A 14736-nucleotide genomic window follows, 5' to 3' on the forward strand; every position below is an offset into this window, starting at 1 on the left:
AACTGATAAATCTGCGACGTCTCATCGACTCAGACAGAAGGGTCTACTCTGACACACCCCAAAAATATCCTTTTGGTAAACTACAATATCCTATGTTTTCCCAGAGAACAGGATATAGCTGAGGACGAGTTATCTTGAAAGCAGAGGATATGATGTGTCTCTGCCAGATGTCTGCCCCGAGTATTTTAGGCCTCTGCTTTTTAGCTTCTATCCTGTGGACATTAGGATTCACATAGTCGATGGATTTAGTGCGATTACCTCCATATTGCGCTCAGTGCCCACATAGTCCGCCTCTGGTGGGATATTGACTTGAAGCTCGGCCTCGTAGGCACCTTCTCCGTCGTTCCTTGCGTTGATGATGAAGAGGATGTGGTTCTCTTCCCCGATGATTACCTCCTTTTTATCCCTATAGTCCAAAAAAACCCAAAAACAGACATCAGGAGGGTTCCTGTATACTGATAGGTCACCACATGCCGCTGCTGGTTTCTTATCTTATGCACTTTTACTCATGTCTTTTGACCCTTTTGAATGAAATTGGGCACATAGATAGTTTGTAACCTCGATCAGCTACTTTTTATCCCGGTAAATGACATGGCTTCACAACTGTTATGAATTTATGTTCACATACTATATTATACTGTTCTTATCTCAGGTTCTGATAAAGACAGGTCTGTTATCTCTCTGTGTAAACACACACTAACCCTCAGTTGATTGTGTACATGCATTTGCATATTATCTGATCTGCTGCAGGCAGTGCTGACACACTGGATGGGAAAACACCTTTAATCCACATTGGCAGTTTGTCAATTTTAAACATGTCAGGAAAAAGAAAATCTAATTTGTCACAAACAACAAGAGCTATGAAGGAAGCCAGAAGTCACAGAGTTCTCCTCAAATGCTCCTCAGCCGAAATGCTGGAGCAGGCGGATCATCAACACCAACAACATGCTCATTATATGGCGTCCCAGCGAGTTGCTGAGATGCCGCAACAATCATGGGCACAGCACGAGGAACACGTTCAGTGACAGGCCAGCTTGACTGCTTTCGAAACATCGGAGCAGGTGGATCATCAACACCAACAACAGGCTCATTATATGGCATCCCAGCGAGCTGCTGAGATGCTGGAACAATCCCGGGCACAGCACGAGGAACACGTTCAGCGACAGGCCAGCTTGACAGCTGTCGAAACAACGGAGCAGGTGGCTCATCAACACCAACAACACGCTCATTATATGGCGTCCCAGCGAGCTGCTGAGATGCCGCAACAATCATGGGCACAGCACGAGGAACACGTTCAGTGACAGGCCAGCTTGACTGCTTTCGAAACATCGGAGCAGGTGGATCATCAACACCAACAACAGGCTCATTATATGGCATCCCAGCGAGCTGCTGAGATGCTGGAACAATCCCGGGCACAGCACGAGGAACACGTTCAGCGACAGGCCAGCTTGACAGCTGTCGAAACAACGGAGCAGGTGGCTCATCAACACCAACAACACGCTCATTATATGGCGTCCCAGCGAGCTGCTGAGATGCCAAAACAATCACGGGCACAGTGCAAGGAACAAGTTCAGCAGCAGGACAGCTTAAGCGCTGCCAAAATGCCGGAGCAGGCAAACCATCGACGGCAGCAATTTGCCGTATATAGGCGGATCATCCACACCAACAACCCGCAGACAAAGTCGTGGGCAGAGGCTAGTGTACAATAAATATATAACATATGACACTGGGACACGTCCACATTTTAAAATCCTAAGTAAGTTCAAAGAAAATATTTGCAAATAAAAAAAAAAATTCCATATGTTACTTCCCGCGCCGCGCTGGACTACTGGGGGGCTGTGTTAGTGCCTCTCCACACTATGGGAATCCACATGGCTTTATTTCAAAGCACTATCACATCCGTGCCAGGAATGTTCCGGGGGCGTGCAGGCGACTCGCCGCGCTTTGATGTTCTATAGACAGGACCCTGCAGGGATGTGGGGCTTCCTACCACTGAAGCACATGGACACATGAGGACAAGGAGGACACGCTTGGGAAGGCACAAGAAAGCAAAACGACTTGCAGCATTTCAGAGAAGACGTGTGCGCTCTCCGAGATGAGACTGTAACCGCTATATAGATTTCCTAGCCACTATAAGGAATACTATTGTAATTCTGTCTCTGATGTAAATGAGCTGCAATGAAAACTTCTACAGAATTGGCAAGTGTCCATCTATTATTAGGCTTAGTGGCTGGACTGAAAATTGCAGTATTTAGTAGAATGTATAAAGCGACATGAAACATTTAAAATAAGATAAAAAAAAATCTTAAAAAATATGTAACATACAAGATAAAACTAGTTTAGAATTTTTTTTCTGGTTACACATTCCCTTTAATGTGATTGGGATTGAGCAGGCAGGCTATCATGGACGTCCCCTTTAATACAATGCTTTGCTAAACCTTGCCCTTAATATGTTTACTAATAGTGGCCCCTGGTACAGCGCCGCGGACATCGTCAGCATCCGTAATTATTTCCTGTACAGAAACAAGAGGCCAATTACACGTGTTTACTTTAGCCCTCCGAGGGCGGATTACAGGGGCCGGCATCTTAATAATAAGTTAGCCGCTCCTTAGTTTGATCCCTCTAAATAGATCCATCCCTTTGTATTCACATGTTTATCTCAATCAGGAAGCCGCCTGATTGCAAGCCTGTAGTCGCTCATCCGGCAGACCGTGCGTCTACCACGCAACGTGTGCGAACGCGAGAGGATAACTGAGTCGTGGTACGGACGGCCAGACAGATTATTCATCATCTCAGCTATTATATTCAATAGGAATTAGGATCTCTCATTAGCCGCGTATGGAGATGGATTGGGATAATTACATCGGAATTTACAATAGACCCGTCTCTTTAAATAAATCTATTTAGACTTCATGCACACGACCGAGTGTGCATACAATGTGGGCCTGAGCTTGAGTGTGACATCCAAGTGACATCCGAGGGCATTCCAATACCAATTCTGTATCAATCCGAATTCCGGATTGTATTGGAAGCCCCCATACAGATGAGCCCAGAATGGAAAGCACTCCGTGTATTTCTAAATCTTCTCCATTGACTTCTATAACAAAGTGTTGTGGGCATGCTCTGTGACCTATGCTGAGGTCATTGTGCAAGGAGGGGGAGCCATGTCCACCCACTATAGGAGGGGGAGCCATGTACACCCACTATAGAAGGGGAGCTATGTACACCCACTATAGGAGGGGAGCCATGTACACCCACTATAGGAGGGGGAGCCATGTGCACCTACTATAGGAGGGGGAGCCATGTACACCCACTATAGGAGGGGGAGCCATGTACACCCACTATAGGAGGGGGGAGCCATGTACACCCACTATAGGAGGGGGAGCCATGTACACCCACTATAGGAGGGGAGCCATGTACACCCACTATAGGAGGGGAGCCATGTACACTCACTATAGGAGGGGGGAGCCATGTACACCCACTATAGGAGGGGAGCCATGTACACTCACTATAGGAGGGGGAGCCATGTGCACCTACTATAGGAGGGGGAGCCATGTACACCCACTATAAGAGGGGGAGCCATGTCCACCCACTATAGGAGGGGGGAGCCATGTACACCCACTATAGGAGGGGGAGCCATGTACACCCACTATAGGAGGGGGAGCCATATACACCCACTATAGGAGGGGGAGCCATGTACACCCACTATAGGAGGGGAGCTATGTACACCCACTATAGGAGGGGGAGCCATATACACCCACTATAGGAGGGGGAGCCATGTACACCCACTATAAGAGGGGGAGCCATGTACACCCACTATAGGAGGGGGAGCCATGTACACCCACTATAGGAGGGGGAGCCATGTACACCCACTATAGGAGGGGGAGCCATGTACACCCACTATAGGAGGGGGAGCCATATACACCCACTATAGGAGGGGAGCTATGTACACCCACTATAGGAGGGGGAGCCATATACACCCACTATAGGAGGGGAGCTATGTACACCCACTATAGGAGGGGGGAGCCATGTACACCCACTATAGGAGGGGGAGCCATATACACCCACTATAGGAGGGGAGCTATGTACACCCACTATAGGAGGGGGGAGCCATGTACACCCACTATAGGAGGGGGAGCCATGTACACCCACTATAGGAGGGGGAGCCATATACACCCACTATAGGAGGGGGAGCCATGTACACCCACTATAGGAGGGGGAGCCATATACACCCACTATAGGAGGGGGAGCCATATACACCCACTATAGGAGGGGGAGCCATGTGCACCTACTATAGGAGGGGGAGCCATGTCCACCCACTATAGGAGGGGGAGCCATGTACACCCACTATAGGAGGGGGAGCCATGTACACCCACTATAGGAGGGGAGCTATGTACACCCACTATAGGAGGGGGAGCCATGTACACCCACTATAGGAGGGGGAGCCATGTACACCCACTATTTTTAACAGAGGATCCTGTGTTAGCTATTGTATATAGAGGTGTTCGCTTTCATTGCAATCCTGCCTGTGATAATAATGAGGTGACTACAGAGAAATGATCTCTACAGAACAGGAGGGGTGTCTGTCAGTGAGTGGTGTGAAAACTGCAAGATTTTCAAAAAATTTTAAAAAATAAATGGAAAACGGACACAATTTTTTTTTTTTTTAAATAGCAAGAAATTTATAAAAATATTCATAAAACTTGATTTATTGTAAGAAGTATCAATAATGATTATGGTGCACAGCTTTCACAACATAGAAGGGTCTGGTGTTGGAGGAGAATTTGACCTAATCCCTTTGTCATGACTCCACTTCCAACCTTCTATCCCAACCATACCAAAGAAAATGGGACTAACCCAAGCGGGCTCCCCATTTTCCCCGAGAGCCCACTACCCGCTGTATAATCGGTCTAATAGGTAGGTACACCCTAGTGGGAACCCTAACAAATTTAAAGCTAAACTTCCAGTAGGCACCGAATTCTATTTTTTGCTATTTTTGGTTCTTGACTCTTTGCATTGTCTTCTCCTGCATTGTTGTAGCGAGTATGATGTCATTTTACAAGAAAATCTGTCAGCTATTAAGTAACATTTCACGGAGCGCCATAATCAACATGTAAAACAAACACGGCACTTTGGGGTCTATCCCAGCCCTTGCTGGTGGTAAATTTTTGGGCAGCATGTGTCCTATTAGAAATCAATCACACCGTGTATATTTATTTGGACTTACGATTTGGCTGCGAGTTTCAGGTCAGGAATGCACATATTGTCATCTCCGCAATCCACAAGAATGTGAGCCTGAGATCGGGGAAAGCAAAAGACAGTCACTATTTCTTGGAAGAATTTTTTTCATTTCTTGTCTTCATTGTGAAAACTTTTTGAATAACATCATCAGGTTGCGGAAATGCAACTTTTGTTGTTGCAGTTTTTGGAGCCACAGGCAGAAGTGGATTGAACAGAAGCGACAAGGATAAGAACTTCCTAGAGATTCTCATTCCTTTTGTAGACATTCTTGGCTTTGGCTAAAAAAAACGCAGCAAAATCTGCAACTAAAAAACCTACGATGGGGCCTAAAGGGTGTTTATGGACAGGACCGGGGCAGGGCAACATCCAAGTTTTTGGAAACTTGTCCTCAGTCCACTGTGAGTTTGGTTTCTTTAGCTATTGTAAGTGTCGATCTTTTCTTATCACTAAGATGTTTCTTTTGTCATTTTAGGCATCGCTTAAGACAAAATCAGAATTTGTACAAACATTTTCTTGTCTTCGAAACATCAAATAGATATTACGCAGGACGGGACAGGTTCGGATCTCCGGCAATGTTTATGAGAACCGGTGTGTGAGCGATTACAAATGGGATTTCTAAATCCTGCGCAAAAGTAGAGATGTAGCAGAGCTGAGAAACCCGGTCTTAGGCCGGGGCCCCACGGGCCGGAAACGCTGCAATTTGCCCACGGCGGAAACGGCACAGGAAAAATCACGGCGTTTTATAGTATCTGCAAAGTGGATGGGATTCGTACGAATCCCATGCCCACTTTGCGTTTCAAACCGCAACGTGGATACGCTGCGATTTCCAAAACTGGCATGGTTTTGGAAATTGCAGCATGTCAATTATATCTACGGAAACACTGACGCCTTTCCCGTAGATATAAAGGTAATAGAGTGTCCATGGAGGAAAACTCTGTGAACTTTCTGTTCAAAGGGCTGCAGGATGAACCACGTGCGTTCCGTGGTGCTGCGTATCGTCCCGTGGGGCCTTAGCCTTTTTCTGGATCCAAATTGATCTGTTGTGATCGATCGAGGCCTGAGATCGGACCCTGCACAGATCAGCTGTTGCAGGTGCAGGTGGATGGGCAACGTATACAGTCTATTCAAGTAATAGGAGCGGTGCAACAACCCCATCCTCTGCATAGCAATGCCTCCAGGGAACTGCAGCGCCTCTTTTATTTCTTGCCTGTCCACTGCAACAGCTTCCACAAACCAGGGGGTGTTGAACAGCTGATCTGTGCAGGGTCATTGTCTGGTGTCAGACACACTTATGGCTTCATTGGCCTAACCGTTGCATTTTTGGAAATTGCAGCACCTACGGTTGTCACTGCGTTTTTTTCCGGCAGCGCGTTTTTGCTGCGGGACACCACGTAGGGCCTTAGCCTAAGGTGCACTTGTGTCTGCAATGTACCTGCTGCTGTAGCTGAGCTTCCTTATAGAGGTTTAGTATCGGCTTTAGTTCCTGGTTATCCACGAAGGCAGACTGATCTAGGCTGTAGTTCACACTGACAGTGATCGGAGTGAGCTTATCACGAAATTCTGATTCTTCCTGTGGGAAAATAGAAAATATGTCAACAAGAAAATTTCTGAGAATAATATACTAGAAAGTTATGGGAAGAAGTGAGCCCACTGGACACGGTCACCCTCAAGCCTCAGAATCTAAGGGGTCATAAAGACCAGTCCTATAAATGACACGTCATAGTTACCCCTTAGGGGTTAAAAAGTCCAAGGGGTCGTCCAGGACTAAACCAGGGTCCACTGTTTCTCAAAACAGTCCTTGACCTCTCTACAAGTTGTTCCTTTTCATTTCATCCCTATTCAGTTCAATCCTTCCAAGCTGCAGTACTGCATATAACCTGTAAATAGGTGTGGCGCTGTTTTTGGAAGGAAGTGGGTATTTTTTTTTATAATTCTGGAGAAAATTAGGATATATTAGGATATGGCTTGATGAATATCTTGACGCTTTACATCATCTGTTCAGAACTTACTCGGAGATAAACAGGGAAGTCACGACATTGCTTTCCAGTATCTTTGCCCAAAATCATGTTAAACGTGTGGTGTGCGGTGCCGTAGTCACGGAAGAGCGTCCTCTTTACTGCCCCCTTCTGTTTTAACCAGTCCAGCTCCAGGTCAGCTTCCATAGCTGTAGATAAAGATATAGGACAGGAAATATTATATCTATCATCTATAGAATTCTACTCCATTCACACTCAAAGCTGCATGTAAAGTTCCCCTACAGTGTTGGCCAAAACTATTGGCACCCCTGCAATTCTGTCAGATAATACTCGTGTTCTTCCAGAAAATGATTGCAATCACAAATTCTTTGGTAATATCTTCATTTAATTTGTCTTCAATGGAAAACCACAAAAAGAATTGTCAAAAAGCCAAATTTGATATAATTCCACACAAACATAAAAGGGGGTGGACAAAAGTATTGGCACTGTTTGAAAAATCATGTGATGCTTCTCTAATTTGTGTAATTAACAGCACCTGTTACTTACCTGAGGCACCTAACAGGTGGTGGCAATAACTAAATCACACTTGCAGCCAGTTGAAATGGATTAAAGTTGACTCAACCTGTGTCCTGTGTCCTTGTGTGTACCACATTGAGCATGGAGAAAAGAAAGAAGACCAAAGAACTGTCTGAGGACTTGAGAAGCAAAATTGTGAGGAAGCATGAGCAATCTCAAGGCTACAAGTCCATCTCCAAAGACCTGAATGTTCCTGTGTCTACCGTGCGCAGTGTCATCAAGAAGTGTAAAGCCCATGGCACTGTGGCTAACCTCCCTAGATGTGGACAGAAAAGAAACATTGACGAGAGATTTCAACGCAAGATTGTGCGGATGGCGGATAAAGAACCTCGACTAACATCCAAACACGTCCAAGCTGCCCTGCACTCCGAGGGTACAACAGTGTCACCCCGTACTATCCAGTGTCAGCGTCTGAATGAGAAGGGACTGTATGGTAGGAGACCCAGGAAGACCCCACTTCTTACCCAGAGACATAAGCCAGGCTGGAGTTTGCCAAAACTTACCTGAGAAAGCCAAAACCGTTCTGGAAGAATGTTCTCTGGTCAGATGAGACAAAAGTAGGAAAAGGCATCAACATAGAGTTTACAGGAAGGAAAGAGGCCTTCAAAGAGAAGAAGACGCCCCCTACAGTCAGACATGGCGGAGGTTCCCTGATGGTTTGGGGTTGCTTTGCTGCCTCTGGCACTGGACTGCTTGACCGTGTGCATGGCATTATGAAGTCTGAAGGCGACCAACACATTGTGCAGCATCATGTAGGGCCCAGTGTGAGAAAGCGGGGTCTCCCTCAGAGATCAGGGCTCTTCCAGCAGGACAAGGACCCAAAACACACTTCAGGTCAGCACTAGAAAATGGTGGTGAGAGAAAGCCCTGGAGACTTGTAAAGTGGCAGCAATGAGTCCAGCCCTGAGTCCCATAGAACACCTGTGGGGGAGGGGGAGAGATCTCTTGGTGGCAGTTTGGAGAAGGCCCCCTTCACATCTCAGGGGGGACCTGGAGCAGTTTGCCAAAGAAGAAGGGTCTAAGATTCCAGCAGAGCCTTGTAAGAAACTCATTGCTGGTTACCGGAAGCGGTTGTGCGCAGTTATTGTGTCTAAAGGTTGTGCTACCAAGTATTAGGCTGAGGGCGCCAATACTTCTGTCCGGACCAGTTTTGGAGTTTTGTGTAAAATGATCAATGATTTGACTTTTTTTTCATTCTCTTTTGTGTTTTTTCATTGCAAGCAAAATAAATGAAGATATTACCAAAGAGTTTGTGCTTGTAATCATTATCTGAAAGACACCGAGTATTATCTGACAGAATTGCAGGGGGGGACAAGACTTTTGGCCAACACTGTATTTCCATGTCTTCAGAATACAGTGCGTTATAATGATTCCATCCCATAGTTAAACACATCCAAAACCAACAGCTTTGGATGTGACCAGAGTAGACCTGACAGAACTGACTTTATAATCAAAGCAAATATTTTTCTCTTTTCATTGGAGATTAAACTGGAGATTTATTTAGATAAAATTTCGTAAGACGAGCCAATGTAAGCTTGAGAAGGCCGATCTTCATGACCTGGCAGTTTGTTGTTATTGTGACAGCGATGTCGGGGATGGTTTACTATTCCTCACCATTGTCTCGCCATGTCACACAGGCCACTGTTTATGCGCCGGCCTTTGACCTGGTGAAAGGAGCGTCACAATGAACATGGACAACGTGTCCGTACCAAGGACAGAATAAATAAACCCAGCGGGAGCTCGGCGGCTGCGACTACTTGTTACAATTCACGTTCAGCGAATTTGTAATTTTTGGAAAAAAAAATAAAAATCTTAACTATTTTTGAGATTTGCAGCTGGTTACTGCACTACTAGATGAATACGTGAACCTGGATTTAAAGGCAATGTGGACATTTGTGACATCTACAAGAAGGCTAACATGGCTCATGCTCTAGCACAGGGATCGGCGTCCTCCAGCTGTTGTGAAACTACACTACCCAGCATGCTCGGCTGTCCACAGAAGGGGCTGAAATATGATGGGAGTTGTAGTTTCACAACAGCTGGAGGCCCCAGGGATTGCTGATCCCTTCAACACATTTAAATGGATGTCTTGTAATACTAGTTTTCACCTGTAGTGGCCACTGTAGGGAAGATGTGCAGCCAGTGGTAACTTTAAGGCTGTATTCACACAGAGTAACGCCAGGCGTTTTTTGTGTGCTTTTTGAACATAGCGCCGCGTTAACGCCGCGTAGCGCCGCGTTAACGCCGCGTATACGCGGCGTTAACGCGGCGCTATTTTGCGGTGGCGTTGACCGGCGTTAACGCGGCGTTAACGCGGCGCTATGTGCAAAAAACACACAAAAAACGCCTGGCGTTACTCTGTGTGAATACAGCCTTAAGAAGGGCCGATCTAGGTTGATCAGTTTTAGAAAGGGGTTATTAGGAAGATACTAGCCAAGTTGGCCTCTAGGAGACCCAGCAGCCACGCCCACTCTTAGTAATGCTCCACCCCATTTGGCACACCCCATTTTGTTGTGATGTAACATAAGGTGCCCTTGTCACATATGACAACGGGCTCTGTGGATGCAGGAAAATACTGCCAGGTCCAAGAGATCTGACAACTCTTCCGGGACGTTAGGATGTCACCCCTTTTTTGGGTGTTTCGGGAGAATTGCCAAATAGACGAATATGAACCCCTTTAAATACCAAATATTATTAGTCAGACAGATATAGAACTGAAGGTTACTGACCTATGTGACGGGGAATACCCTGTCCGGACACATCCATACACACTGTCACAGTGAGGCTGAAAAAAAAACAAAACAATAATGTGATCGGTCAGAAAAATTTTAATAACCATCAGAAAGTTATTTTATTCAACAGATTCATTGTAGCTGCAGACACGGTGATCTTATGTGATCTTATGTGGGTGACAACTCTGGATCACACAGACTCACGGACACTCAGCGTTGTCACTTGTGCTTCATTTCTAGGCAACCATCTATAGAAACAGGAGGAAAGTAACATATAAAGGATTAATCCAATCCTCTAAGGGGGTGGCATGTCGCTAGGATTCTCATGAAGGTCCAAATTCATACTGGCCAACATTTTGTCGTTGGCTCTCAGGAGACCCACGTGTGAAAAGTGTTGCAAAATTTTCCAGGCCAGGCCACATCCCTTTTGCAAACGTGGTATGCTTCTTTTTTTGTGTATGCCACACGTTCTTTTGTGATGTGGGCAAGTTACAACCCTTTTGGGATGTGATTGGCACATAACATGCCCATGTGACTTGCAAAAAGACAGAGGGCGCATACTGATCAGCAAAGGAGATTTGCCAACTTTTCTAGGACCTCATTTTGGGAGCTTAAACTCTGGGACCCTCCCATATTCTAATTCTACGGCTCTTTTATTGATTATTCCTGTACAGCAGGGCACAAGGCAGAGATCGGCAGCCTGGCAATCCAACTGAGCAGAAAACTGCAGCCCGGCACCTCAACTGAGCAGAAAACTGCAGCCCGGCACCTCAACTGAGCAGAAAACTGCAGCCCGGCACCTCAACTGAGCAGAAAACTGCAGCCCGGCACCTCAACTGAGCAGAAAACTGCAGCCCGGCACCTCAACTGAGCAGAAAACTGCAGCCCGGCACCTCAACTGAGCAGAAAACTGCAGCCCGGCACCTCAACTGAGCAGAAAACTGCAGCCCGGCACCTCAACTGAGCAGAAAACTGCAGCCCGGCACCTCAACTGAGCAGAAAACTGCAGCCCGGCACCTCAACTGAGCAGAAAACTGCAGCCCGGCACCTCAACTGAGCAGAAAACTGCAGCCCGGCACCTCAACTGAGCAGAAAACTGCAGCCCGGCACCTCAACTGAGCAGAAAACTGCAGGCCAGCAACCCACCTGAGCAGAGAACTTCAGTGTAGACTCATTCACTTGAAGCTGTATTGTAGATCCCCATCGCAGCGAGCGGCCGCCTAATATGCCATTACTTAAGTCTAAGTCTGTGTTCACATCTGTGTTAAGAATCTTTTAATGGCCGATGCTTCAGAATCTGTCATAAGTGATGGAAAAAATGGCGCAGCATGCAGCACTGGTTTGTCTGGTGAAATGCAGATGTTTTACTCTTAGACTTTAGCAGACCAATGGAGATAACAATGGTGAGGTGAAAAAAGCCTAATAATTTATGGTGCACCTGGCCCGAAAGCCCGGCAGTCCCATCACATTGTGTTCCACTTGAGATAAGTCAGATTCAGAGAAGAAAATGAGAAGAGGAAATTCCATTCATCACCCCGGGAGGAGCGTTCTGAGAGTCGGCGGAGTCAGTCACAAGTGTGGTCGGAGTAATCACATCTCCTCCATGCCCCATTACCAGATCTATAGGAGACACTACGCAAACCTCTAATCATAGGCCTCAACTTCCCCTCCGCAATGTCATTATAGTGAATGAGAGCTGACATCTGGACGCCTCCAGCCCGCACCCCAGGACACATCTCCTATACACTATTATACAGAATGGAGAGAAGAATGTGAGGAGTAATGATGGCGGATGAGTGACCCTCTCCGGGGGGAAATAGCAATGTATGGGGGGGATGGGACTGACCACAGCAAATGCTGCATCCGCGTACTTATAGCTCAGGGCACCGTCATATATCACATCAAGTACTACTGTCATATATATACATGGAGCTGAGCTAGATGGTCTCCAGATCTGACTGACTATCTACATATCTATCTATCTATCTATCTATCTATCTATCTATCTATCTATCTATCTATCTATCCATCTATCTATCTATCTATCCATCTATCCATCTCATATCTATCTATCTTCTATCTATCTATCTATCTATCTATCTATCTATCTCCTATTTATCTATCTATCTATCTATCTATCTATCTATCTATCTCCTATCTATCTATCTATCTATCTATCTATCTATCTATCTATCTCCTATCTATCTATCTATCTATCTATCTATCTATCTCCTATCTATCTATCTATCTATCTATCTATCTATCTATCCATCTCATATCTATCTCCTATCTATCTATCTATCTATCTATCTATCTATCTATCTATCTATCTATCTATCTATCCATCTCATATCTATCTCCTATCTATCTATCTATCTCCTATCTATCTATCTATCTATCTATCTATCTATCTATCTATCTATCTATCTATCTATCTCCCTCCTATCTATCTATCTCCCTCCTATCTATCTATCTATCTATCTATCTATCTATCTATCATATATCTATCTATCTATCTATCTATCTATCTATCTATCTATCTATCTCCTATCTATCTATCTATCTATCTATCTCCTATCTATCTATCTATCTATCTATCTATCTATCTATCTATCTCCTATCTATTATCTATCTATCTATCTATCTATCTATCTATCTATCTATCTAATCTATCTATCTATCTATCTATCTATCTATCTATCTATCTATCTATCTCCTATCTATCTATCTATCTATCTATCTATCTATCTATCTATCTATCGTGTCTATTTCTCTATCAGTTGATACAAACAAGCACATTATGGTATATTGACTGTTCTTGTCTTATCAGTTCTCATCATTCACACTAAGACAAACTTTTAAATTCTCATTAACTCTTTTAAACCCCTTCATAAACATTATTACAACCATATAAATTAACAAACAAGATATAATAATAATAATAATAATAATAATAATAATAATAATAATAATAATTAGGGCCCACGCTGTAGTAAGTCCTATATAAGCCCCGCACATACATTCCGCACATTCCACTTCTGCTGCCTCTGAAAATGAACTGTTCTTTAGGTCTGCACCAATTCACACATTGATGTCTGTGACGCCGGCTCCAAAGGCATTTATTATAAATGTCGCCATCTGTTTCTTATTACAGTATGTGGAATTACTCTCTACTCTTATCCTAACCAGTTCTGTCAAATTAGTAGACTCATGTTGGAAGTCATTCATTGTTTCCTCCCCCCTCTATCCTGCTCCACAAACTACAATATTACAGGTTGTCTGAATTCTCCAATACAATAGATTTCACAAATTCCTAAATACCCTAAGCACCAGGGGGTGAAAGAAATAAAAAATACCAATTTAGCTCCGTCTTATCATGCTTGATGTATTGGGCAAATACTAATTCCCAAAACAAATTTAGAGAACAGAACAATACTCCAGATGGCAATTGAACAGATCATATTTGAGAACGTGAGTCAGTCGGGACAGTCAAGACTGTCATCATCAATGGTCAACCTTTTTTGTTAAAGATTGTGTTCTTAGATATCTAACATCCACTATGGCGTCTATCAGTTTTTAAGCTTCCTCATGAATGTCACACCCCAACAAATTCATCAGATCAATCCATTAATTATATTAAATTATAATAAATTAAAATATTACAACGTCTCCTAAGCTCCCTAAGTATCTGGAGGTGAAATGAACAAAAATGGCCGTCAATTGTCAATCTTGATGTGTCCTGTCCATATAAACTCTGGATACAATGGTTTTCCACTTTGGACATAGTTTAAGAATAGTTTTCGGTTCGAGGAGATCCAACTATCAGGACTTGAAGAAGTGAAGTGTCGGGAAGTGAACAAAGACCGAAAAACATTGTTGAATGTCGTGGATTATTTATTATACTGCCTTCATTCTGTAAAGTTTTAGACAACTTAATGTATCTGTTTATCTTTCCGCGGCTGACGTTTCCATGTGGACCTCTTAGAGGACACGGCCTGGCCGGCGTCCATTAATGAGGTGTATGGGTTTACTGATTCGCATTTAATGTGGGGGAACTATAGAAATAAACGGAGAGATTATTAAACTGATGCATCAATCGTCGTGTCGCTGTCTGCTCTCATACAGGCCTGGCAATTCGGCCGACCTCCTTCAGGTTCTCTTACAGGCATGCCGTAATTTCCCTTACATAGACAAATCCATCAGCAGTCGTT

At 44.5% G+C, this 14736-nt stretch overlaps 1 protein-coding gene across 1 annotated transcript in view; it reads right to left on the bottom strand.

The window, feature by feature from the left end:
• The window catches only part of ITGA8 (integrin subunit alpha 8), a 124599-nt gene that overhangs the window by 36430 nt on the left and 73433 nt on the right, over positions 1 to 14736 (bottom strand). Inside the window, exons 16-20 of the mRNA XM_075271698.1 lie at positions 10523 to 10578; positions 7251 to 7405; positions 6674 to 6811; positions 5228 to 5295; positions 259 to 406 (exon numbers count right to left, since the gene is read on the bottom strand). Of these exons, the coding sequence (XP_075127799.1) occupies positions 259 to 406; positions 5228 to 5295; positions 6674 to 6811; positions 7251 to 7405; positions 10523 to 10578 (565 nt within the window). The remainder of the gene's footprint in view (positions 1 to 258; positions 407 to 5227; positions 5296 to 6673; positions 6812 to 7250; positions 7406 to 10522; positions 10579 to 14736) is intronic.

The sequence above is a fragment of the Leptodactylus fuscus genome, chromosome 4 (genome assembly GCF_031893055.1).
Source record: "Leptodactylus fuscus isolate aLepFus1 chromosome 4, aLepFus1.hap2, whole genome shotgun sequence".
Classification (NCBI taxonomy): domain Eukaryota; kingdom Metazoa; phylum Chordata; class Amphibia; order Anura; family Leptodactylidae; genus Leptodactylus; species Leptodactylus fuscus.